Source organism: Panthera leo, chromosome C1 (genome assembly GCF_018350215.1).
Source record: "Panthera leo isolate Ple1 chromosome C1, P.leo_Ple1_pat1.1, whole genome shotgun sequence".
Taxonomy (NCBI): domain Eukaryota; kingdom Metazoa; phylum Chordata; class Mammalia; order Carnivora; family Felidae; genus Panthera; species Panthera leo.
In genome coordinates this window covers 216,125,875-216,152,223 of record NC_056686.1, presented here as the reverse complement: position 1 = coordinate 216,152,223, position 26,349 = coordinate 216,125,875, and the positions used below count along the sequence as shown (strand labels likewise).

Sequence of the window (26,349 nt, the reverse complement as noted above, 5' to 3'; positions counted from 1 at the left end):
AGGTCTGACTGGGATGAAGCAAAGAAAACTACATCTCGACACATAGGAGTCAGAATGCTGAAAGTCGAAGGTAAAAGGCAAAATCTTACTGGATTTTTTTTTAAGATATATTTCCTCCATGGAAACAAGAATAAGGATGCTGACTTTCCCAACAGAAACTATGGAGCCAGAAAGCAATGAATGGCATCTTTAGAGATTCGAAAGAACTAACTGCCAACCTAGAACTCCAGACCCAGTGAAAACATCCTTCAAAAGTGGAAGGAAATAGAGGTGTTCCCAGACAAACAAAATTTTGGAGATCTTAGCAGCAGCAGACCCACAACGTGAAATACTTTAAAAGATAGTTCTCAGGCAAAAGGGAAAGACTCCCAGATAGAAACAAAGACACGTAAGAAGAAAAGATCCGCTGTTGAAAATGGAAATATTTTGGTAAATATAAAAGGCCACTTTTAGAATATTTGCTTTTGAAGGCAAGAATCATAACAAAGTCATATGTGTCTATACCACACGGAAATGAAATATATGACAGCCACAACCAATAAGGTAGGCAGGGGTAAGTAGACTTGTAAGGTTATTGCATTGTTCAGGGCACTGTAAAATGCCGGTCTACTGTAATAAGTTAATAATATATTTTGCAATTCTCTAATTGATATTAAAATGTATAACAAGCAATAGTGAAAATAAAGTGGAAAGATGAAAAATACATGATTGATTAGAAAGAATACAGGAAAGGGAAAGGAAAAAAAGAACAGATTGCATAATTAGAAGACAAATATAAAGATAATAGAGTTAAATTTAATTACTGGTAGGGAGTTAGATGCACAGATCAACAGAACAGAATGTGTACTCCCAAAATAGGCCCACAGGAATACTCCAGAGTGATTTTTGACAAAGGTGCAAAAATTCAAGGAATAATAACTTTTACAATATGCGGTGCTGAAACAATTAGATGTCCACAGACAGAAAAAACGAACCTGGATCTAGGTCTCACACACTGTACAAAAATTAACTCCGACTAGATCATGGGCTTAAATGGAAAATGTACAACTGTAGAACTTTTATTAAAAGAGAGAACATCTTTGGGATCTAAGGCTAGGCAGAGTTCTTAGAATAAATGCCAAAGCAGAATTCATGAAAGGAAAATTTTGGCTTTGTCAAAATGAAGAACGTTTCCTGTGTGAAAGATTTCTATTAACAGCGTGAGAAGACAAAGTACAGACTAGGAGAAAATAACTTGCAAGCCACATATCTGAGGAAAAGATGGTGCATACAGCATACAGAGAACTCTTAAAACTCAACAGTTAAAAACCAAACAACCTAGGGGCACCTGGGTGGCCCAGCTGGTGGAGCGTCCAACTCTTGATTTGGGCTCAGGTCATGATCCCAAGGTCGTTGGATCGAGCCCGTGTCAGGTCCCGTGCTGAAGGTGGAGCCTCCTGAAGATTCTTTCTCTCTCTCCTTCTGCCCCTCTCCCGCTCTCTCTCACACTCTCTTGAAAAGAAGATTTTAAAAAAATTAAAAAAAAAAACCATCAGAAAAAATGGGCCAAAGACGAAAGGCATTTGGCCGATGGGGAGGAAGAAGCATAGGAAAAGACATTCGGTGCCATGAATCATTAGGGAAATGCAAATTTAAATCACAATGAGAGGTCACCACCCACCCATGGGGATGGCTCAAATAAAAAATAATGGCAACACCAGTTGCTGGAAAGAATGGGAAGAAACTGGATCACTAATACATAATTGGTGGGAATGTGAAATGGTATAGGCACCCTGAAAGGGAGTTTGCACTTTCTTTGCAAACCAGACTACTCTACAACCCAGCAGTTGCACTCATGGGCATTTATCCCAGAGAAACAAAGACACACACACACACACACGCACACACATTTATGGCATCTTGATTCATAATAACTCAAAACTGAAAGCAGCAATAAAAAAGAATAATCATCGATACGTACAATGACCTGGCCAAATTTCCTGAGAATTATAATGAATGAAAAGCAAAATGATACCAAAAAAAAAAAAAAAAAAAAAGTCCAGTCTGTGATTTTGCTGATCCAACATTCTCAAAAGGACAAGATTACAGAAATGGAGGGAGACTCTTGTGGTTTCTAGGGGTTAAGGATGGGGTGCTCGTGGGAGGAAAGTGAGTGGGTCTGGGAGAGGCCATCTGAGGACCCTGGTGGAGACAGAAATGTTCTGTATCTTGACTGTGCCAATGTCAATACCAGTGTCTTGGTTGTGACCTTGTAAGATAGTTCTATAAGATGTTACCATTGAGAGAAACCTGGTGAAGAGGACGCAAGACCTCTGTATTATTTCTTATGACTGCATGTGAATCCACTGTTTTCTCAAAATAAAAATTCTAATTTAAAAAAACCTGAGAAACATCAAGTGTAACCACATAAGTGAATCTTGCAATCACAGTATTGAATGACATTCAGTTCTCTCTTTGAGAGAAAAAGAACATGAGCAGGAGAGGGGCAGAGAGAGAGAGAGGGAGACACAGAACGCGAAGCGGGCTCCAGGCTGCGAGCAGTCAGCACAGAGCCCGATACGGGGCTCGAACCCACGAGCCGTGAGATCGTGACCTGAGCCGAAGTCGGACGCTTAACCGACCGAGCCACCCGGGCGCCCCTAGACATACAGTTTGTATTGTATGATTACCTGTAGAGGAATAGGCAACATGAGTCCACAGTGACATCAGAGGAGCGGCTTCCACAGCAGCTTGAGAGACAGGTCAAGGATAAGAAGATGTTCTAGATGTTGAACGAGGCGGGGTTTGTATGGTTATATGCAAACTTTAAATGCAAAGGTTAGTCAGCCTGGATGCGGGTGATGCTTCACTGCACATAAGTTATATGTGACAAAAATAATGAACGAGTGAATGAGGACGTGGACGTGGAAGAGTGAGATGCTGGGACAGTAAGTGCCCGACGTTCAGTCTGCGTGACAAGGAGTACGGGTGGCCCGAGGAGGCCTGAGATGATAAGGGGAAGGAAGAGAGAGCCAGGCTGGGAGAACGTCATCCGCCGTGCTGGCGAACTTGAACTTCATCCTGTGGGCAAATGGGGCGATACCGATGGATGCTGTAGACAGAGGAGTGAAGCGATCGGCGCTGTTTTGAAAGATCACGTCCCAAGCCCTTCCCTCCAGCTGTCCCAGTGATCAGAACGCAGAGCCCTCTGGGAACCAGATCTTGGGCCGGACGCTAACAGAGCGCGACACCGGGCGTTAAGGACGAGCACAACGTGATGGCCTGGGCACGCGGCGCTCTCCTCCTCTGTAGATGAGAGCCAGAGTGTTGGGCGCCTGCTGGGAATCAGGCCCCACGCAAGCTTCACAGTGGTGACCTCACTGTCCACCCGGCCAGGGACATGCCCACACAAGCAAGCTGGGGGTCCCCGGGCCAAACCCTATGTCCAGGAAAATGCTACACCCACACGCTCGGCACACCACAATTGACACTCTCATCCCGTTCCCCACCACCACTACCAAAACAGCTTCCCTTGCTAACTGCTAGAGATAATTTGCTCGCTTGTCTGTATTAAATTGTTGGCTCTTTTCATTTTTTTTTCCAGAAAAAGAAAGGGAAGACAGGCAAAAAAGGGAAGAAGGATACAGATCTGACAGCTGACAGGTGAGATGTGCACAAGTGTTGCTGTTCTGCACGGCTAGGGGGCCCCCCCAGAGCAGCGCGCCGGTCTCAGCTGAAGTCGGCGGCCCCCGTCCCGGAAAGGCACCCCTCCCTGTACCCCACACCTCCTTCATCCTCCAGGCGCTGGGACCGCTCCTGGCCTCCTACACTGGAAAGATGTCTGCCAAGGTCAGGCCCCATCGCTTCTGAGATCATACGACTTAAGCTTTTAAGATTCGTGGGGTTCTTAGGGCGCCTGGGTGGCTCAGTCGGTTGAGCGTCCGACTTCGGCTCAGGTCATGATCTCACAGTTCGTGAGTTCAGGCCCCGCACCAGGCTCTGTGCTGATACCTTGGAGCTTGGAGCCCGCTTCAGATTCTGTCTCCCTCTCTCTGCCCCTTCCCCGCTCATGCTGTCTCTCTCTGTCTCTCAAAACGGAATAAATGTTAAAATAAAATAAAACAAAACAAAATAAAATAAAAATTAAAATCGTGAGGTTCTTAAGAATTTGTTTAAGAAATAGCATCCTGATCCAACTTTTCAGGGAATACTTAGACCCCTTCAGGGCAGAGTTCCTGTGACCTGCCCTGTCCTGGGCCCCACCCACTGAGGCACTTCCTAAACGCTCATTGAAGGAAAGGAAGAGGATTTGTCTCATCAAGGGATATTTCCATTTCCTTGAGCTCCACTGGCCAAATGTTGATACTCATGAATCATTTTATTTTTTAAGCTTATTTATTAATTTATTTTGACGGGGGGTGAGAGAATCTGAAGCAGGCTCCGCACCATCAGGGCAGAGCCCAACAGGGGGCTCGATCCCACAAACCGTGAATCATGACCTGAGCTGAAACCCACTGAGCCACCCAGACGCCCCTTCATGATTCATTTTAAATGCTCATTTTTAAGCTGAAATGGCCCTTTGGTGCTTTAACATTGGAAATAAATAGGACTTAGGTTTTCAGATATTTCCAAGGAATGTCGTGGAATCTAAGGAACAAAATAAACAAAACAAACGCAACAGAACAGAAACAGACTATCGATACAGGAAGCAAGCTAGTGGTCACCGGATGGGGGAGGGTTGGGGGTCAGGTAAAATAGGTAACATGGATCCAGAGGTACAAACTTCCAGTTATACATAAGCCACGGGGATGTAACATACAACACAGGGAGTACAGTCAATGATATTGTACTAACTTCGTATGGTGATGGATGGTACCTAGACTTATCATGGCGATCATCTTGTAACATATGTAAATATTCAATCACTATGAAATGCATATGAAACTAGTAGGATATTCTATGTCAATTATACTTCAGTTAAATAAGCAAATAAAAGTAAAATTGAATTAAATTAGATACCTAATAAGTGAATGTCAGAAATCATTTTGAGGGGCTCCTGGGTGGCTCAGTCGGTTGAGTGTTCAACTTCGGCTCAGGTCATGATCTCAAGGTTCGTGAGTTTGAGCCCTACATCGGGCTCTGGGCTGACAGCACGGAGCCTGCTTGGGATCCTCAGTCTCCCTCTCTTTCTGCCCACCCCCCCTCAAAAATAAATAAACATTAAAAGAAAAAGAAATCATTTTGAAGGAAGACCTTTCTTCCCGTGGGTTTAGTCAACGGATATTACGTGTTGCTCCCTGTTTGGGGTGTTTCCTAGTCCTCCCCTGGGTAGCAGGGATACCTTCCCAAACTCTGTTTGAGAGAAGACCCATGAGAAAGGAAGCCCTGAGAACCATCCAGAAGGAAGTGGAGGCCAGAGCTGGTGCACGTGCCTGGAGCCCTGACACGAAAGCACAGAAGGAGCTGGTCGTCTCATTCCTGGAAGATTTTTCACTTCAATTTTGGACAACCCTGTGTCTCTAGACTAGGGCTAATTCTGCCAAGACACAGGAAGACAACTTCTGTTTCTCTCATGAAGTTAATGTAAACCCAAAACCAGTGTTTTTACCATATTTAAGGTAGGTTTAAAGTTGAAAATTTTTTTTATTCCATAACGGAATTCGTTTCACTGGAAAGATCGAAATACGGGTTTGTGTCCCGGGCTTCTTAATATATTCTGTTCTGATTGTTTTGGAGAATCTTCAATGTTACGTTAAATATTTTATGCATATATTATATGTTTGTATCAAATAAGTATTCTAGTTGGAAAACTACAGTTAGTGCCTCCTTAATACAGGTCAGATACTGTTATCCCAAGTACCATTACAACTTAAGCCTTAATTCACAGCAGAATTTTAAACACTTTTCATTTAAACACTATTGTAAATATATTTGAAAGAACAAAATTGCAGTCAGTCAAAGATTGGGGTCATTGAATTAACATGTATCCGAATGGTATCTGGCTTAAATATAACTGAGAATTCTTTATCACCCTAACCTGGATCGTAGAACAAAGAACTGGTTAAATATAGTTATATTTACAATTCCTCATTCTAAAGAAAGACTAGGGTAGAACTAAAGAATAAAGCTTCTAGAAACGAAAAGGGATTAGATGAGACATCTCAAAGGACTGTACTCAATATTTGAGCTTGACCTACCTGAATTCCTATAAGCCAAACCCCAGTTAATTTCACTGGGACGTTCACTTACTAAGTGGGATACTGTCTTGATTTTTTTCTTCAATTAGTCTAAATTACCAGTGCACTGGCTGTATGCCCAAGGCCCTGTTAGAGGAGTGGGTTGACATCTGTAAACACTGTGGAAAAGTATAATATCCTCCTAAAAAAATCATCACCCCCACTGCGTTAGACATTTCATCTTTCGGAATAGAATTAGTTCCCCTCTGAGCCTTTGTTCTTTATAGGTATTTCTTTTGAAGTCTTATGCTATTGGGTTAAAAGGAAACATCAGTTGCACAAAGGATTAATGATCTGCTGTGGCTTGCAGATGCTAACTGAATATATAATCGTGGGCCCATTGCACTGCTATTATAGGGCAATTTCTAATTCATATTTGTGCCGTCCCAAGGATTCATGAAAGGGCAGACTGCAGAAGCTGTAGCTGGTCTCAGATGCCCACAGATATAATTCTTATTAATGGGAAACGTCCGACGTGCATGTGGATGAGCAAAAGTATTGTTTTCCAAGCCTGATGTGTCCCTCAATTGTAGCAATGTTTCCAAACGCCAGCTTAGTTGCATAGACACAAATGTGCATAGGAATAGGTCTGGTGAAAGTTCTCTGCATATGTGATGATTAACAGAAATGCTGACTTTATGTGTCTGCTCATGGAATAGCTCCTCTGCTTTGTCACCAGGACCATTGAGTCTCTGTACAAGGAGCTGGTGGAAGAAGGGTTGCTGATCCGGGCTCTGAACGTTAACCTCTCCGATTACATCGGTAAGGTACACCAAGAATTACGCACGTCTGGGTCGCATGTGTCGCCCCTCGGGTTTTGAGGTCCCAACAGCTGGAATTAGGTTTCCTTGGTGGTTTTTGCCCAAACCAAAACCTGGCCCAAGGCTCGGAGTAGATTTTTGTCTAATGGAATGGATTTGAATTCATTCCGTGCCGTGAGCTGATAGGTCCAGCTCTCCCCCCTCATGTGGTGGAGGGAGGTTTTTGAACCTACTCGCAAAGTTCCTTGCGGCATTCTGTCTGGAATAAGCTATATTGAGGAAATGAAGACTTGTTCGTATTTTCATGTTGAAACAAAATGCCCCAGGGGGCAGCACCTGGAACTTGAACGCACAATTCTTACGGGAGGAATTCCTTCCAGAAGGGGCCGCCACACAGGTCACTGGAAGGAAGGAGGAGGGACATTTGCTGACACCATCTTCAACTAAGTTTTCTCTTAATTTTTAAAAAACAACACGATGACCTGAAAACACACTTAAAGCTTAAAACTATTTGAAATGCCAGCACCCTAACGCAGGTATGATTTTCACTTTCTCGCACATGCCATGAACTAGGACATTCTCCCACATAACCACGAAAGGATAATCACACTCAGACAACTTGGCATCACTGAGATGTGATGCCTTCATAAGTTTTCGTCTTTCTGAATCCAACATCCGGTCAAGGACTGTGGATGCGGTGTTCATATCTTTGCCCCTTTAATTTGGAACACCTTCCAACCTGACGTCTTTCACGCCGCTGACCCTGTCAGAGTCTGGGCTGTTTTACAGACTGTTTTTCAACAGAGGTGGTTTGATGGGTTTCCTCATGACTTGATTCGGGGGAGACTGTTTTTGGTAGGAAGGCTTCATAGGTGATATTGTGTCCTCAGAGTTGCACGATGAGGGCCCGTCGTGTCCCATCTCTGGGGGCGTTACATTTCATCACTGGCCAAAGTGCTGTTCCCCAGATTTCTCCACTGTCAAGCTTCATGTTCCCCCTGGTAGTTAATGAACAGCCTGTAGGGGGGAGTCTTTGAGGCTCTGGAGATTCTGTCCCCAACTGGTTTAAAGGTTTTATCAACCACTGATGAGTTTTGCCTACGTCGATAGCTGCAGCTATCGATAGGGTAGCTGTAAAATGGGGATGTTCTATTTCTGTCTTCTGCTCTATGTTTAGAAGGTGCCATTCCTCTAGGAAGAAATTTCCTTCCTACCCCTTTTTGAAATTGTTGTGCTGTCAGTGTAGAAACGTGGATTCTCTCTTTTTTATTGTATTATAATCAATTTCCATCTTATTCATTCTGATGTTATACACTGACCTACGTTTGGCCCGTAGGAACAAGGAGATTGATATTTCCCTCTGATCAAAAAGTGATTAATGTGATCCCTTTGAAATAAAGCCACATGGGGCCCCTGGGTGGCTTAGTCGGCTAAGCATCCGACTCTTGATTTTTACTCCAGTCATGATCTCACACTTGGTGGGTTTGAGCCCTGCATTGGGCTCTGCACTGACAATGCAGACCCTGCTTGGGATTCTCTATCTTCCTCCCGCCGCCCCCCCCTCCGCCCCACTCTCTACCCCTCAGTGCACTCTCTTTCTCAAGATAAATAGAAAGAAAGAAAGAAAGAAAGAAAGAAAGAAAGAAAGAAAGAGAAAGAAAGAAGAAAGAAAGAAAAAGAAAGACAGAAAGAAGGAAGGAAGACAGAAAGGAGGAAGGAAGGAAGGAAGGAAGGAAGGAAGGAAGGAAGGAAGGAGAAAGAAAGAAAGAAAGAAAGAAAGAAAGAAAGAAAGAAAGAAAGAAAGAAAGAAAGAAAAAGAAAGGAGGAAGGAAGGAAGGAAGACAGAAAGGAGGAAGGAAGGAAGGAAGACAGAAAGGAGGAAGTAAGAAAGGAAGGAATGAAGGAAGGAAAAGAAAAGAAAGAAAGAAAGAAAGAAAGAAAGAAAGAAAGAAAGAAAGAGACAGAAAGGAGGAAGGAAGGAAGGAAGGAAGGCAGAAAGGAGGAGGAAAGAAAGAAAAAGAAAGAAAGAAAGAAAGAAAGAAAGAAAGAAAGAAAGAAAGAAAGAAAGAAAGAAAAAAAAAAAAAGAAAGGGAAGGAGGGAGGGAGGGAGAAGGAAGGAAAGGAAGGAAAGAAAAGAAAGAGGGCTTGGGGGGGGCATTTGTATTTCCTAATAGTATAAGAATTTTACCAGAATATATACTGAAATGTGTATTGGGTTTCTGTTTATTTTGTGTATTTCTTGTTCGATTACCAAAGGGTCTTCTCCTAGATTCCCTTGATTGTGTTCTGTTAATTCCATTAATACAAAAAAATGACGTTTTTAACATAACCCTGCCTCTTTACTTATTGTTGAGATCTCTGACTTCTTGTCTGCTTTCTCCTGTGACATTGTGTCTTTCTGTTCAGCACTGAATTTCCAGAGTTTAGACAGTGGCACAAGGCAGAGTCTCCAAGAATAAATTAAGGGAAATATTTCTCCTCTTCTTGATGATTTCCTATCCGTCTTTACAATGATCTCTCTGTCAGTTTCCGGGCAGCATCTTTATGACACCTAAGGCCAAAGTGAATGCAGTCAGACACTTAAGAGTGACCTCAAATGATGGTGACACAGTCTAACAAAATCAGTCAAATGCCACAAGGGCTTTTTCCATGTTTTCCTTATTTTTTCCCAGTTGCGATCTTTAGCTTGAAAGATGGCAGCGGATGGTCCCAAATCCCCACATAAAAATAGCAGCCAGGGAGCAAAAACAAAAACCCACAGACATTTACATCAAAACTAAGTGATGAGGTCTCCCCTCCACCCCCAAAGTACAAGCCGCCGGGGACACAGAAGAGACGAATGCCAAAATAAGCCGCGGGCACTCACGGGGATGCACAGGGGGCCAAGCCGGCAACCACAGCCGGAGCCAGTTTGCCAACCTCAAAACAAGCACACCATGTCACAGAGGGGGCTCTGTGACATTTCAAAAGCTATCCTGAGCCAAACTTGCCTCTAAAAGTATGGAAATGTTTACTCACATAAATGTCAGGAATGGAAACGTCCAAGGTGAAAGCCCATGCAAAGTTTCTAGCAAAAAGAAAGAATAAGGAACAAATGAACATCACAAAAAGACATGCCTGGGCTCGTGAGTGGCTCCATTGGTTGAGCATCCGACTTCGGCTCAGGTCATGATCTCACAGTTCGTGGGTTCGAGCCCCGCATCAGGCTCTGTATTGACAGCCTAGAGCCTGGAGCCTGCTTTGGATTCTGTGTCTCCCTCTCTCTGTATCTCTCCCCTACTTGCACTCTGTCTCTTTCTGTCCCTCAAAAATGAATAAACGTTAAAAAAAAATTTTTGTTAAAAAATAATTTTTTTTTGTTTAAAGACATGCCCCGTAAAGCAGGCGTAAATGGAGCCCACTCTTTCAAGCAAGCTAATGTACATTAAGAACTTGGGATGAGCACTGGGTGTTGTATGGAAACCAATTTGACAATAAATTATATTTTTTATTAAAAAAAAAAGAAAATTACAGACGAAATGTAAGAATACATAACATGGAATTAGAAAAACTCAGAAACGAGATGACAAAACTCAAGGAATAGTAGAAATAAAAAAAATCATTTTAGAAAATAAATTATAATGATGCAAGAATGAATAAAGTCAACACAGAAGGGGCGCCTGGGTGGCTCAGTCGGTTGAGTGTCCAACTCTTAATATCAGCTCAGGTCATGATCTTGGAGTCGTGGGATCAAGGGAATCTGCTTGGGATCCTCTCTCTCCCTCTCTCTCTGGCCCTCCCCCGTAGCCGCACGTGTAGGCATGCCCTTTCTCGCTCTGTCTCTCAAAATAAGTAAATAACATTTTTAAAACAGCACATGTGGCTTTAAGAGAAAAAAAATGTGAAAGACAGAAACATCTCCTCCCCCACCCCTCACCTTCTGAAGGATACGTGTCCTTTCTGTAACATTTCTGTGCCTCAGTTTCCACAATTGTGGGAACATTAACAGCTCCAACCCCATCAAATCACTGTGAGTGTTTAATGAATTGGGTGATGGCATTTGGGGCCATGCTTGGCACAGAGTGAGAGTGTCCTGCTGTTGGTGGTGGTGGCATTCTCGCCCCGTCTCTGGCACGCTCGGGGGTTGCCATTCGGAGGGCTGATGACTTCATGGTGTCTTTGTGGCCCTCCCCCCACCAGTGCACGTCACAGAAGCACAGAGCACCGAAAGGGTGGCCACTGCTTAAGGGCCAAATACAGGAAGAACAAATGCAAATTAATGTTCCCCTAAGTTAAGTTTTCCTGTCCCGTCCTGGTTCGATAACTGCATTTGGGGAAAACATTGACCCAGAGTCAGAGTTAGTGTTTCTCAAACTCTCCTTGGAGTTCAGAGCCTGCCCTACAGATGAGAACGCCCAGCAGGCTCTCCACGTCCCATCTTGGAAGGTATGACTTAAATATTTACATATGAAACGCCGCCCCCCCCAAAGCTTCAGGCAGGTGATAACCCAGCAGGTGCACCGTCTTGGCCGGCCTGTCGCAACACAAAGTCAACCTGCAGCAGTCTGTCTGCTGACCTCGTTCCGGAAGCTGGGTGGCCCGCGCCCAACGTAACGTTCATAAACAAGTCAGCACCGCTGAATTTTAACCGCGTAGCCCGTGTCCCCATCCTTGTCGTTGGGAGACGGTGCCGTGTGCGGCCCTGACAGAGTCGGGGTGGGGGTGGCAGGATGTCCTTGTGCTCGGGGCTTGGGGGGAGCCCCAAACACCGGCCAGCAGCGTCTGTTCCAGGCCTCCACTCCTTGTCCCCGAGGAACACATTTAGGAAGCTAGTACTTGCTATAAATTGCTCTGTTCTTGTTCTTCCTACTCTTTTTTTTTTAGTTTATTTACTTATTTTGAGAGGGAGAGAGAGAGCACGTGCTCGAGAACAGGGGAGGGACACAGAGAGAGCAAGGATCCCAAGCAGGCTCCACACTGTCAGCACAGAGCCCAATACGGGGCTCGAACTCAAAAACCATGAGATCACGACCCGAGCCCAAACCAAGAGTCGGACACTTAACCGACTGAGCCACCCAGACGCCCCTTTCATACTCTTTTTAATGCTGTGTGGGGTAAAGTGGAAATTTTAGAGGCCGATCCACCGTAAATATTTTCTTGTTTCTCATGATTTTCTTTTACCGCTATTATGCCCATTTTCTCTCCCATTATTTTGCTCCTTCCACACTGGTTTGCTGCGGCTGCTATAACAGCTGTCACAAGCCGAGGGGCTCAACAGCAGACACGTATCCGCTCCAGTCTGGAGGCCACAAGTGCCAGATCAGGATGTCATAGGGGCTGTCTCCTCCCGAGGACGCGAGAAGCTGGCGCTCTGCTGGGGCCTCCGCGCGCCCACCCCTCCCCAGCCCCGCGTCGGCCCTGCTCCTGACTGCCAGCCCTCCCGCCTGGCTGCCACACTGCCCTCCCGTCCCCGCGACCATCTTCACGCGCCCTCTCTGAGTGTGCGTCCGCGTGCGCATTTCCCCAGTTTATAAAGGACACCTGCCATATGGGCCTGGGATCCGCCCTACGACCTCCCCTTCGCTCGTTCTCTCTGCATCGGCCCTATTTCCAAACGGGGTCACATTCGGAGATGTTGGAGATCTGGATTTCAACATAGGAATTTTAAGGACACCCTTTCCCTGTGTCTTCTCCATCCACTGGTGTAGGTTTTTTGCCCTCGTGCATGCCTTGTACCTAACACGCCTTTTCATCCACCATTTCCTTCCTCCCTCTCTGGCAGAAGACCTGCTATCTGTGCAGGGAAATCCTGAAGTTTCCAAGTTCTGCCTGAATAGATGGGGAGCGTTTATGGCTTCCACACTGGGCAACAGCAAAACTCAGCGACACACTTTCGAGCTGAGTCTCAACACCTGGCAGGCAGCCGGGGCTAGTGTGTCCTTCTCTCCATCAGAACCAACACTCACTAATTCAATTCAAAATTCTTTTTAATGTTTATTTATTTGTGAGACAGAGACAGAGCACGAGTGGGGGGGGGGGGGGGACACAGACTCCAAAGCAGGCTCCAGGCTCCGAGCTGTCAGCACAGAGCCCGACGCGGGGCTCGAACTCACGAACCGTGAGATCATGACCTGAGCCGAAGTCGGTCGCTCAACCGACTGAGCCGCCCAGGCGCCCCTCACTAATTCAATTTAATATGATGTGTCTGAATAAAGTCTGTGAGGTTCTAGAAAATGTGGTGCATCTGGATATTAATGTGGATTTATTTAAGCAGGAAAATTGGGGTCACTTTCAGATCACCTCTGATGTCATGTTTATAGCAATAAGCACTGGGTTTAATGGTGGCTACAGGATCTCTTCCTGCTCTAGTGAAGGCGAAATTAACCACTCTTCTATTTATTACCTGCTCATTAAAAAGCATGGGGATCGGACGCCGCAGTAGAAGCTTTCATTATCGCTCACTCTCTCCACCAATACCCACTGTCCTTGCCAAGGACTTTTTGTCACATGGAAGCTTTGAAAGCCTGCCCTCCACAACAAAACAGCCATCATTAGCTGGGTTTTAATTCTAATTTTCTTAGCATTCGAAAATGCTTGTCTAAAGCTTCTCTTCCTTCACACACATGAAAACGCATTATATTTGACACACGCATATCACATGCAGAGCTCTGCAAGATCCTTACTTCTTATCGAAAGCAAATATCAGAGACAAAAACGATCGAGACACTGTGACTCATGCACTGAATATTTTTCCTTCAGACTCTGGTACACATCAAGAGAGAACCGCACAAGCATGTAAAGGTCCCTCCTCATGACAAATGGAGACGGGCAAACTAATTTTCTTGGTGACCTTATCCAAATTAGTTAGAAGATAACACTTCAGATTTACGGCGAGTTACAATTAAGACCTTTGATGCCTTCTAATTAAACCTGTAAAGATTTATTTCTATTATTATTCCTTTGGTAATCCTTTGCAAATGATAAAAATGTAAATGAATATTACCCTCCAAAGGAGATGTTTCTATTTGTCCTAAATTAGACTCCTTCCTTTCCAAGGATTGCGTTTCAGTTCAGATGCACACCTGCTCCAGTACAAATTCCACGTTGACCTTAAATAATTTACTTTTAAAGTTTGTGCAAGTGTTAGACACAGTCGCTCCGCCTAGAAACCGAATAAAAAGCCACCACATTCTTGCGCACTTTGTATGTCCTGCATCTTGGACCTCTGTGCCACCTCACGTGTCCAACATGCAAAGGTAATCTTTAGAAATGCGAGGGGGCTGGTGTCAGACTCGAGAGACTCCCTGGTCACTGCAGCCGGGAGGCCTGGCTTTTCTCAAGCCTCCGTCCGAGAAAAGAGGTGTTCTTCATCACGACTCTCCGTAACACCATTGTATTTGCCCCGACATGTTGAGCGTGTATTCTGCGTTAGTTTCACCAGGGCCAAACTGATGCGGCTCAGAGCAGTACAGCCTCCCAGGTCCTTATCCTCTGTCTCTTTCCCCCCCAGGAGAGTACAGTTACTTGGGGACCACTCTTCGCCGGGTATCCATAGAGCCCATGCCTTCCCTCCTGGATGTGAGACAGCTCATCGCCCTGTACGGGATCTTGCCTCTAGGTAAAGACTCTGCACGCCCCGTTATGCTTCTCTTAGAAGCAGGGATGCCCTGCTTGGTGACTTGGGTAGCATCTTCCTGGCTGAACTCTTCCTACTGAGGATTTTGACCGAGGGTCTCTCTGTTGCGAGAGCGCGCCCCGGAGAGCACACGCCGGCACCACTTTGGGGTGCCTGCTTGACATTCTGGGCTGAAGGTCCTGTCGGCAGTCATCCGGAGAGATAAAAGCTGAAGCCGGCACCTGCGATTAAAATTAATCAAATTAGACGAAGGGCTAACATCAGGCTTGCCTTCTAGACATAGGCTTCCGTTACGAGGTCCTTAACAAAGCCGGCCTTTGTTGAGTCAGTGAAAAGTGTATTTCGTGGATCCGAAGGATCAAGGCTCCGCCGGTTTCCACTGATGGCCGCTGTAACGGCTAACTAAGATTCGATCGTGATTGTTCGGACCGGCGGACCAGAGTCCTGCGGTGTGCCGACAGGTGCAGGCGAGTCAACAGAGAAACCTGCTGCTCTCATTAACTGTTGTTATTTTATGACTTTTTTTATGTGCACGACCTGAGTCATCCGGGGCAGAGGTCGGAGCCCCAGCCAGGCTTTGCTCTGATGACAATTCCGAAATAGAAACCATGTTTCATTTAACTGGCTTTCGAATGGTATGGGAGGGGCGCCTGGGTGGCTCAGTCACTTCGCCTCTTGATTTCGGCTCAGGTCATGACCTCACGGTTCAGGAGATAGAGCCCTGAGTTGGGGTCCAAGCTCAGCTTGGAGCCTGCTTAGGATTCTCTCTCTCTCTCTCTCTCTCTCTCTTTCTCCCTCTGCCCCTCCCCCACTCATTTTGTCTCTAAATTTTTTTTTTAATGAATAAATAAATAAATAAATGGTATGGGGGTGGTTTAGGCACTTACCATATTGTTGCACCTTGACTTAAATGTACTGGGAAGAAATAGCTCGTTCCTCTGTCAGAAGTAGTAAATGGGATTGGGGGAGTCAACATAAATTTCACACATAAAATTTACGTCCTAAATAAGCATGTATACTTGGAGGGTCAGCCTGATGTGGGGCCAACAAGATAAACACGCCATACTTACGAGGCCCCTGCAAATAATGTCTCGAGCCCTCCGGCTTCATCGTGCTGTGATCCAAGAACAGGACAGCGGGGAGCAGCGCGTTGTTTTCACGGGTCTCCTAACAAATGAGGGGAGGTATGTTCGACCCGTGGCTCGAGGATACACGGGGATAGATGTCGCCTGCAAGCTGGCGATGAAGCATCAGAAGAAGGGGGCTCGGGAAGCGTCCCACCGAACCCCCTTTTGTCAACGAGGAGCCTGACGTCCCCATGGGCTGCCGACCTCCCCGGGCCCCAGAACGGGCAGGGGTTTGTCCTCGTGACCCGTGTGTGTGTGTGTGTGTGTGTGTGTGTGTGTGTGTGTGCAAGGCACACACAGGCCAGACAGGCAAGTACGCTCGCAGATCTGCCTTCGAGAGCTTCATTTAAATGTCATGGATCTGAAATAGTAGCCAGTCACAAGAGGGAGTGTGTTCTTTGGGCCCGTTGTTCAGGTCACCACCGGACCTGGCCAATAGGGCCACTGCAGAGGCCCTGAGGACCCACCGTGAGGCCTCTCTGCACCCAGAGCCTCCGCCAGGGATCCCGGGGTGAGGCGTGAGCTTTCCAAGCCCCTTGGGCAGATAAGGGAGTTCCCAGGACGCATCTGGTCACATTCCACCACTCACCCTCCCAGAAATATTACTGTCCCTCAGAACACAGAGGGAGAAAAGGAAGGGGGGCGGCACTCCCGGAGCAGAAACGTCATGCTGACGAGTTTTACACACGTCGTTTCGGTCCCCGCTTTTGCAGCTGAGTGAGCCTTTCCAGGATGCTGAGGGACCTTCTCAGGGTCCAGGGGTAGGGAGTGACAGAGCTGCGTTTAGGAAGGGCACGGAACACTGGCCTCCTTGTGATTCTCGCATCCTCCGAGAGTTGGAAAGGGTGAATGCACAGAAGCCTGGACGTCTCTGTCTCTTGGGAATTCTGCGTATTTTTAAAAAACTGCCACTGAAAGGCGATAAGCAGGAAGGGCCGTGAACACCGCGGCAGGCGTGCCCGCCCATCGGATGGGCTGTCCAGGGACCAGCCCCGGCTGCAGAGGCCTCCCCAAACCACCGCCTTCCCCTCCCTGAGTGACTTTGGTGACCACCCTCTTCCTCTAGCAGGTTGCTTCCCTAGAGTAAGCAGCACATGTTCTCCTGGGTCTCCCCCATCCTTGCGGCTTCCTTCCTGCTGCCCCCTCCTCAGAGTCTGCCCTCAGCACCGCTCTGTCCTCCCTCCACCCCTTCCAAGACCTCTCCCTGCTCCCTGGCTTCAGCCAGCAACCTTAGCAAACCTGCAGCCGCCAGCCACCTTCCAGGGACCCCTAGGGCTGGCCACAGTCTCCCTCCCCAGCCCCTTGCTGTCCCCTGCCCCATTGCTATTAAGAACTACCTGCCCGAGTCCCACTCCAGGCCTGCAGTTACGGGGCCCCCCCTCGCCTGGCTTCGCCTCACATGTCCCCGTCTCTACACGGTCCAGCTCGGCCCCTTCCGAGGCCACCCTCTCCCAGAAGTCAGGCCTGAGCCCCCCATCCCCCAAGGTGGGATTAAGTTCTTCTCTGAACCCTCCGTGGCTCACACGGATCTCAGCACTATTTGCCTTACATCCACTGAGGTTTAGCTCCTGTCCTGGCCATAACCCTCTGCAGCGATCCCTGACTCTTCCACATGGGAACCCCACCAGCCCCCAGCCAGCAGCCCCCAATACCAGGTGCTGAACGGACCACCCCGGGAATGGTGTCCCTCTCCTAGCATGACAAACAGCATCTCCTTTATCATATTATGTTACCGTACCCCTCACTGACCACCAATAACACGTGCTTATTTAAAAATATTTATTTATTTTTTTGGAAGAGGGAGAGCATGAGCTGGGGAGGGGCAGAGAGAAAGGGGACAGAGGACGTGAAGGGGGCTCTATGCTGACAGCAGTGAGTTCGATGTGGGGCTCACACTTAGGAACCGTGAGATCATGACCTGAGCCGAAGTCAGACGGTCACCCGACTGAGCCCCCCAGGGGCCCCTGTAATTGCATTTTGAACAAAACTTGCTCAAAACTGGTTTCCAAGTTTATGTTAGGTAACCATAAAACAATGTTTCTGGTTACTCGGTAAATTCCCTGTATCTTTTCAATGACACAAGGGGCAAAAAAAAAAAAAAAAAAAGGCACAATAATAATTGCAATATGGGTCTATTTACGGCTGATCGAAAAGTGCCCAGAGGTTGACCGAAGCAAAGTCACGTGATAGGAGATGGTTTGATCACATTCATTCCGTTCGTGGTCTAATCACTTAGTGCCAGCGTGCTCTCCGCACATGTTCAGAACCACAGCAGGTGGTCAAACCGAGTCCCGCTCTGGCCCGGGGGAGACGGACAGTGTGGGGGCCCCTGATGCCTGCATGGAACTCGGGTCACTGCAACAAGTGTCGGGCTGCCCCTGCTACAGGCTAGAACCTCAGGCAGAACGAGGAAGCTTCCCCCTTTCCCTTCTGAGGATCACTCATGAACATTCTCAGCCCTCCTTAGCGGCTGTGTGTCCACATTCTTTTTCCCAAGCGTTCAAAGAATGCAGCGCCACTGCTGACAAGCAGAGAAATCCACACCCGCCCCCCCCTAAAAAAATGCCAGAGGTGAGTTATTGCAGGAATGTCCTTTAAAATGATGAGCTGGGGCCAGGGCGGGGGCAGGGGGGAGGTATTCTAGGGTGAGGGGCAGCAGGGAAGCCATGTACCAAGACCCTCTGGCCCCTCCTCGAGCCCTGACATACAAATCGAAGGTGTCACAGCCCAACTAAGACAGAAGGTGGGCCTCCGGGTAGAAATGCTCTGGACACGCACTTCCCTGTTGCAGAAACCGGGGGTCACGCAGTGGAGGGGCGGCCTCGAGGGGCTAAGAACCGCTGTAGCGGGATTTTAGAGTCCGTGCCTCTGACTTTTTTAGGTTCCGCAACAGTGCACGAGAACGCTCCTTTGGTGAAATCCCTGCTGCTGGCAGGGCCATCTGGGGTAGGGAAGAAGATGCTGGTCCATGCCATCTGCACCGAAACGGGAGCCAACCTCTTCGACTTGTCCGCAGCCAACATCGCCGGGAAATACCCCGGCAAAGATGGCCTCCAAATGATGCTGCATATGGTCTCCAAGGTATTTACCGCAGTTCTTGGCTCCTAATTAATACTCCTCCCTTGTGCAAACCACGGTGTCAAATCCTGCGCTCGTTTCCGTAAGCCGGCGAGCGCGGACCCTCGCAGATGACTTCCTCAGGCTGACACGCACATCTCTCTTCAACTGCCCCGTCGTGCCCTCCTATAAACTAGTTCGTCGTTGCCTCTGGCCGAGCCTCCGACAGGTAGAAACAGCTGCTCTCTCTGCATAAACACCCTCGGTGTCGTCCAGACCGGCCTCCTCCTGCCGCAGGAGTCCTTCCTGAAATGCCTGCGTGCGTCGTTGAAATTGAAAGCCACAACTTCTATTTCCGGCCCACCTCCCTTCGATAATGGCATCAGTCATTCGCGTTTCGGGGGGATATTCTTCCACACGTGGCGTGAACTGCCAAGGCCCGGTTCCTTGGGCACATCCGCTTCTCACACAGGTAACAAGGAGGAACCTGCAGGAGCATTTACCCCACACACACGTTTACCTCCCCCCCCCCCCGCCACACACACACACACACACACACACACACACACTGTTATAAGGTTGGGGGCGGCAGCAAATGCTTCATGATATCTGGCTGGAGGATAGGGTTTCCTAAAAGATGCATATACCACCCAGCTCTGTGATCTTAGATAAGTTCCCCACCTCCCCCAGTCTCTGTCTTACATCACCAAAATGAACCAGTCAAACCAAATGGTACTGAAGTGTTCTGTCAGCCCTAAAAGCGATGAGTCTCGGATATAATTTAGATATGAGTGATGGTGGTAATAGATGTTGCTAGGTAGGTAGGTAGGTGATAGATGGATGAATGGATAGATAGATAGATAGATAGATAGATAGATAGATAGATAACATGCATATATACAGACAAGGATTAGCAAGTTTTCAAACATTTTGGTACCGAATATTTCTATTGAGTTTTAAAACTTCACACAGGGTTTTGTTTTTATTTCGTGGACTACCTCGAGGTCGTCTTTATGCTGCTCGATTCACTCGTAGTTGTGAGCATCCCAGATAAGCCAGGTTTAACTATGGGAAGATGTCCATGCAGCACGGCGACCCCATACCTGGGGTGAGGTATGAGCTGTGCCTCAGCCCTCGGGGGCTCAGAGGCACGGTTACCCATAAAGTTGCCCAAGGGGATGGTGCCTTTTCCGCATCACGCTGGCAGCCATAGGGAGGACGTGATCGTGGTGGGATTTTGTTCTCTCGGCCTCGTGGTCCCCAGCGGTAGGTCGGGTCAGAACATTTCCCATTCTCCCTTTCTCCCCCGCTTGTCCTGCAGAAATTCACAGAGAGAATTGTCCAGAGCTGGGAGACGGGAGAGGAAGAAGGTGGGTGGGGAGGAAAGACCACTAAGGGACTTAACAGGGCACCTCGTTCGGACCAGCTGTCTCGCCTCTTTGTGTCATACGTTGGACCTTCACAGTGGCCCCGCGAGGAGGCCATCCCCTCCCCGATAAAGAAACTGGGGCCCTGAGAGGGGTAGCAACTTGCCCAAGGCCACCGAGTCACGTGGCTTGGCCGGGGTCACCTGGGTCCTTCTCTTCTTGGCCCTCCTGCACCATTATTATCAAGGTCAAAATTGTATGCGGTGAAATGCACAGACCTTAATACATTTTAAGTGCAAGCTTTGGAAACTGTGCACAACTTTACAGCCGCCATTTTCTGGTGACCGTCTGGTCCTTGTATAACTTCTTTTTTGAAATATCTGTCCAAGGCATTTGCCTACTTTTCACTACACGTTTGGTCTTGCGATTTGCAAGAGTTCTTTATACGTTCCGGACACAAGTTCTTTGTCAGTCATACGTATTGCAAATATTTTCTCTTGTTCTGTGATCTGCGTGCTCATTTTTAAATTTTTTTGTTGTTCACACGTCCCATCAGTTACTGACCTAGCGTGTTACAACCTCCCACCGTGGTCATGGAACTCTGTATTTCTCCCTTCCGTTCTGTCGGCTTGTGCTGCGTGGACGTTGAAGCGCTGTTAGGAGATGCGCCCACATTTGGGATTGGTGTGACCAGCTGTTTAGTTATCATTGAAATGCCTCTTTTTGTCCCGGAAGTGCTCCTTGTCCTGAAGGCTCCCTGGCCTGATACTAATAGAGTCACATCAGCTTTCTTGAAAATGTCTTTATAGTTAAAGCGCATTTCTTGTGCAGAGCCCATGGTTGAGTCTTGCTTTCTTATTCAATCTGACAACATATGCCATTTCATTGGAGCCTCTCCTCCGTTTACATTAAATGCGTCATTCAGACAGTTGTGTTAGGTCCGCCATTTTGCTCTTTGCTCCCCATCGCCCCGTTTCTTCTTTTATTCTTCTGTTTGTCCTTTCCTGCCTTCCTTTGGGTTAACTCAATACTTTTTGTTACTTTATTTAGATTCCTGTATTGTCTTTTTAACGATTCCTCTGTCTTAATCTATGGATTACAATAGTATTTTCAACTTAGCACCGTGGACACAGAGCTCATATTGTACTATTTTACCTAAAATGTGAGAAAAATAGAATCCATTTATTATCCTTTGTCCTTTATGTTCTTCTCATGGATTTTACATCTCATGGATTTTACATTTTTCTCATGGATTTTACATTTCTGTGGTGTTATAAACACCACAAAAAAGTGGTATTATTTTTGTATTAAATAGTCATTTGTCTTTTAAAGAAACTAGGTGGGGGGAATTAAGTACTTTACACCCATCCAGTATGTCCCTCTCGCCAATCCAAGCTCCCACCTGCTGTCATTTCCCCTTCAGCTGAAGGACTTCATTAGCATGTTTTTCAGTGCAGGTCTGCTGGCAACAAATATTTTTTAGCTTTCATTTGATTGATTTTTTAAAATGTGTATTTATTTTTGAGAGAGAGAGAGCAGGGGGAGGTCAGAGAGACAGAGAGAGGGAGAGAGAGAATCCCAAGCAGGCTCTGAGCTATCAGCACAGAGCCTGACATGGGGCTCAAATCCACGAACCGTGAGATCATGACCCGAGCCAAAATCAAGAGGCAGGCGTTTAACCAACTGAGCCACCCAGGCGCCCCTCCTTTGATTGATTTTTAAATGTCTGTTCAGCACCTCCATTTTTGAAGGCACATTTTGCTGGATACAGAACTCTGGATTATATTTTTGCTTTCAGCACTTTAAAGATGTTATTCTGTCATCTTCTTACATCCATATTTCTCATTAACAGTTATCAGAAGTTCGAATTGTTGATCTCCTGGGTGTGATGTGTCATATTCTCTGAATGCTGTTAAATATTTCTCTTTACTCTGGTTTTCCTCAGTTTCACCCTAATGGGTCTGGGTGTTTTTCGGTTTTTCTTTGTACTTAAATTGTGGTGTGGCTCACTGTGAGCACCAAATCCACAGATATATGTTTTAAACCAAATTTCAGAAATTTTGGCTACGATTTCCTCAAATATTTTTTCTGCCTCATTCTCCCTCCTCTCCTTTGGATGCTCCAAGTACATATATATTATGTTCTACAAGTCACCCAGGTCTTGTTCTCTCTAGTTTCCACATTGGATAATTACAATTAGTCAGTAATCAAGTTTACCTACCTTTCCTTCCACTGGTGCCAATCTGCTCTTAAGTCTATCGTGTGGGTATATTTTTTTGTATTTGATATTTTGTTTTTCAGTTATAGAATCTAATGTTTATTTATTTTTGAGACAGAGAGAGAGACAGAGCACAAGCAGGGGAGGGGCAGAGAGAGGGGGAGGACACAGAATCCGAAGCAGGCTCCAGGCTCCGAGCTGTCAGCACAGAGCCCGACGCGGGGCTCGAACTCAAACCGTGAGGTCATGACCGGAGCCGAAGTTGGACGCTTATCCAACTGAGCCACCCAGGTGCCCTTTGAGTTGTAGAGTTTAAATTTGCTTATTTTTACAGCCTTTTATTTCTCTCTTGCAATTCTCCATCTGTTCATTCAAGATGACAATCCTTTCCTTTAAGTCTTCGAGCTTAACGGTTGGCTTACATTTCTTGTCTACCAATTCCAATACGAAGGCACCTTGGAGTTTCTTTCATCTGACTTTTTTCCCTGACCATGTGTCACATATTCCTGTTCCTTCATATCATTAGTAATTTTTCTTTGCATGTTAGACATTGTGGATGGTATGCTGTTGATGCGCTGGCTCTGTTCCGACCGGCAGTTAAATTACTGGCTGATCAGCTTGAGCTTGCAGAGGTTTTGTTTTCCATTTTGTGATTGTGGGTCTATTTTGATTTTTGCCCTTAGCCTAAGGTGAACCTCTGAGTCCTAGAACATCATCTTCACTTGAACGAACCTTAAATGGAAAGCCTGAGGTGTTTAACAAGCGCCTTCATTGTGGCAAAGGCTAAGGTATGTGCTTAGTAATTTTCCAGCTGTTGCTCTCCACTGAGCCCGGAATCTTCCAGCATGCAGGCACCTTTCTGAGGTTAGCTAAGGCTCTGAATATGGGTTGGAACTTAAAGCCCAGCAGCCTGGCTTGTGGCCTCCTGTACTTACCCACGAAGCTCTACACACCAAGTGCTTCCGTGGAAATGTAAAAGAAACCTACGCTCTTGCCCAGCCCCCCAAAAACACCTAAATACATCCATCCTCAACACCTAACTGCGTTGACATTGTAAGTAACAGGCAGAAGCACATAAATATTAAACTATCGCCATTTCACCAGCATCTTGTTTCGTATTAACTCGTGCGGTCCTCACAACAACCTTGTGAGGTAGACACTATCATCATCCCCGTTTCGCTGATGCGAAAACTGAGGCGCAAGCATTTAAGTAATTTTCCTGGCTTGCCGTGCTGCGACGTGAGCCTCCAGATATGATGACTGCATCATCTGCCTCTGACGGAGGTAGGGCTGACGTAAGCCTCTTCTCCCTCCTGCCGCATGGCTCCCCTGCTCCTGGCATGACCCTAGGACAGAGCCAACGACAGGATCAGGATGTTCTCTCGCTCAAGACATTATTTCTTCTGCTACTGAGAGGTTGTCTTAATAGCGGGTAAGCTGTCTTCGCATTTATTAAAACCATCGCGTACTGACATTGTGTAGGCCACAAAAGGCCGAACGTCAAACTATCAGAATGTGGAAAACAGTGTATTTAGCCACCTAGGGCACTCTGTGCCTGACACACACCTCGTTAAGCCTCACCTTTACTGTGTGTATCGCTGATCCCTGAGAGACACGAAGGTCTCGGGAGTGGGAGTCACTCAATGAAAACTCCTGTGTGGTGAGGCCACCGTGTCCTGGCATGACTGACAGAGGGGCTATCTGCATTGCAAAGAGGTATGTGGCTTTAATTAACCAAAGAGGCGGGAAATCATACCTGTGCCAGAAGCTCTAGGCCAGGAAGCCATAATGCATGCCTGTGGTCCGCGAGCCGTAGAATGGGCTGTGGCTTGCACACAGCAGAATCTGGCTCTTCGGCATTTGCTGCAGAAGGTGAAATAACAGAAGCCCTGTTACTTATCATGCCTCCTTCTAAAGAATTCCCATCCCTGAATTAACCTCTAGAAAGCCAAGCATGCAACTCGCAGGAAGCCGCTCATAACTGCACTTCTGGCTGTTGTTGGGTTCCTCCCACCACACTCTACATGCGTGCAAACTCTGCAGAAATGCGTCTCTGGTTTGTTGCACGGGCACAGATTCCAATCCGTGCTGTTAGCATTATTTTTGGAGGGTTCCTTTGTTTTACACAGTTTTTCTAGGGGCGTCTGGGCGGCTCAGTCAGTTAAGCGTCCAACTTCAGCTCGGGTCATGGTCTCGCGGTTCGTGAGTTCGAGCCCCGCGTCGGGCTCTGTGCTGACGGCTCGGAGCCTGGAGCCTGCTTCGGATTCTGTCTCCCTCTCTCTGCCCCTCCCCTGCTTATGCTCTGTCTCTCTCAAATGTAAAATATACAGTCTTTCTCATGGATTAACAGCTTGGATAAGCGAATTCCTTGAAGAACTGAGTTGGTTGTATGAGTAAGCAACTTAGCTAAAATTCCCTCTTATGCTAAAGTTATATGCAGGAAAGAATACACATCTATTTATCAGGGAAATATTAGAAATGTATCTAACAATTAAGAAATGTGATAAGTGGGGGCATCTGGGAGGCTCAGTCAGTTAAGCATCCGACTCTTGGTTTGGGCTCAGGTCATGACCCCAGGGTCGCGGGATCAAGCCCTGTGTCGGGCTCCACACCGAGTATGGGATCCGCTTAAATTTCTCCCTCCCTCTCCCTCTGTCCCTCTCCCCTGCTTGCACTCTCTCTTTCTCTCTCGAGAAGAAAGAAGGACAGAAATGTGATAAACGATTACTATTTCATACGTATTTTGCGGACGAAAGAAGTCACCACGGCAAGGCACCGGCCTCCTCGGGTCTTTATAATCAGGGGACGGAGGAACAGCAAAGACTCCACGGGACTGGAGCCTGCCACGTGCTAAGGAGTGTAACACACACTTGCATTTTTAACTGCACCAATCCCTGATGAGACAGGAACTAAAGTCTCCAATCTACAGACAAAAAAAAACACAAAACAAAAAACAACGAAGCTCAGAGTGCTTCATTTGACCCAAAATACAAAAGAACAAAGAGGCTGGCATCTGGATTTATGCCCACGTCCGACTCCAGCTCTGTCACGCGGCTCCCGACTGGCCTCTGGGGGAGGGAAGCCTCCGTCATGCCCGGCCTGTGGCAGCCATGCCCGCCCAGTGACCCAAGGGCAGGGACATTCCCGGGGCAGAGTGTCAGCTGGGGACGTTGCAGCGTGAGAAGGTGAAGAACCGGAAACTATTGCGTGCTGTTGGCACCCCGGCAGGATTCCACGTCTTCCGGATCCCCCTTCTCCTGAGCCTCCGGGCCTCCCACGAGAAGGCCGAGCAGAGGCCAGCAGAGCTTGGAAGGTCCAGGCAGAGGACTGCTTGTCTTGTGCTCTGGGTCTGGGGAGAGATGGCTTCTCTTCCCCGTGGTCTTTGAGCCCTCCCTGTCCTCCAGTGAGGTCCCGACTCAGAGCGAGGCCGCCTCCCACACTCCGCATCCGGTCCAGGCCACGTGGCCCACACCGGCCTGCGTGTCTGGACAAAAAGAAGCCGTGATGCTGTTCGTGCCTTGGCACCACTCGCCAGGAGCTCCTCGTTGGGCTCACAGCCAACAGCCTGTGGCCGCCTGCCAAGGGATCTCGCCCAGATGTGCTGGTACAAACAGCTGGTCCAGGAGTCAGGCCACGGAGACCCCAGCCAGTTATGTTTCTGTAGCTCATGGAAGCTCAGATTCCTCCTGGTGAATAACGCAAACAAAGACACAGTTGCTATTCGTGGATGGTTTTTTTTTTCCCAACACACGGATATATAATAAATGTAATAAATGTGGGAGTGTCACCGTCGTCAGGTGAAATTCAATACGGATAAAGCAAACATGACACCTGACCCCAAAACGCAGAGTTGCTCACGGGAGAGAAGGGGAGGAGGGGGAGAGGGCAGGGGAGGAGAGTGGGAGAGAGAATCAGAATCTAGGAGCTCCGGTGGAGCACCAGGTATGAAAATGAAGGAAGGGAGGGGCTGGTGACCTTGATCCTGAATG

General features: G+C 47.2%; 1 protein-coding gene across 4 annotated transcripts in view; it reads left to right on the top strand.

Moving 5' to 3' along the window:
- The window catches only part of IQCA1 (IQ motif containing with AAA domain 1), a 153,442-nt gene that overhangs the window by 97,802 nt on the left and 29,291 nt on the right, over positions 1-26,349 (top strand). For 3 of the 4 annotated variants that reach the window (XM_042950629.1, XM_042950626.1, XM_042950631.1), the window contains exons 12-15: positions 3,584-3,642; positions 6,895-6,977; positions 14,466-14,573; positions 18,600-18,799. In XM_042950629.1, the coding sequence (XP_042806563.1) occupies positions 3,584-3,642; positions 6,895-6,977; positions 14,466-14,573; positions 18,600-18,799 (450 nt within the window). The remainder of the gene's footprint in view (positions 1-3,583; positions 3,643-6,894; positions 6,978-14,465; positions 14,574-18,599; positions 18,800-26,349) is intronic. The other variant, XM_042950630.1, reaches the window with a different exon arrangement.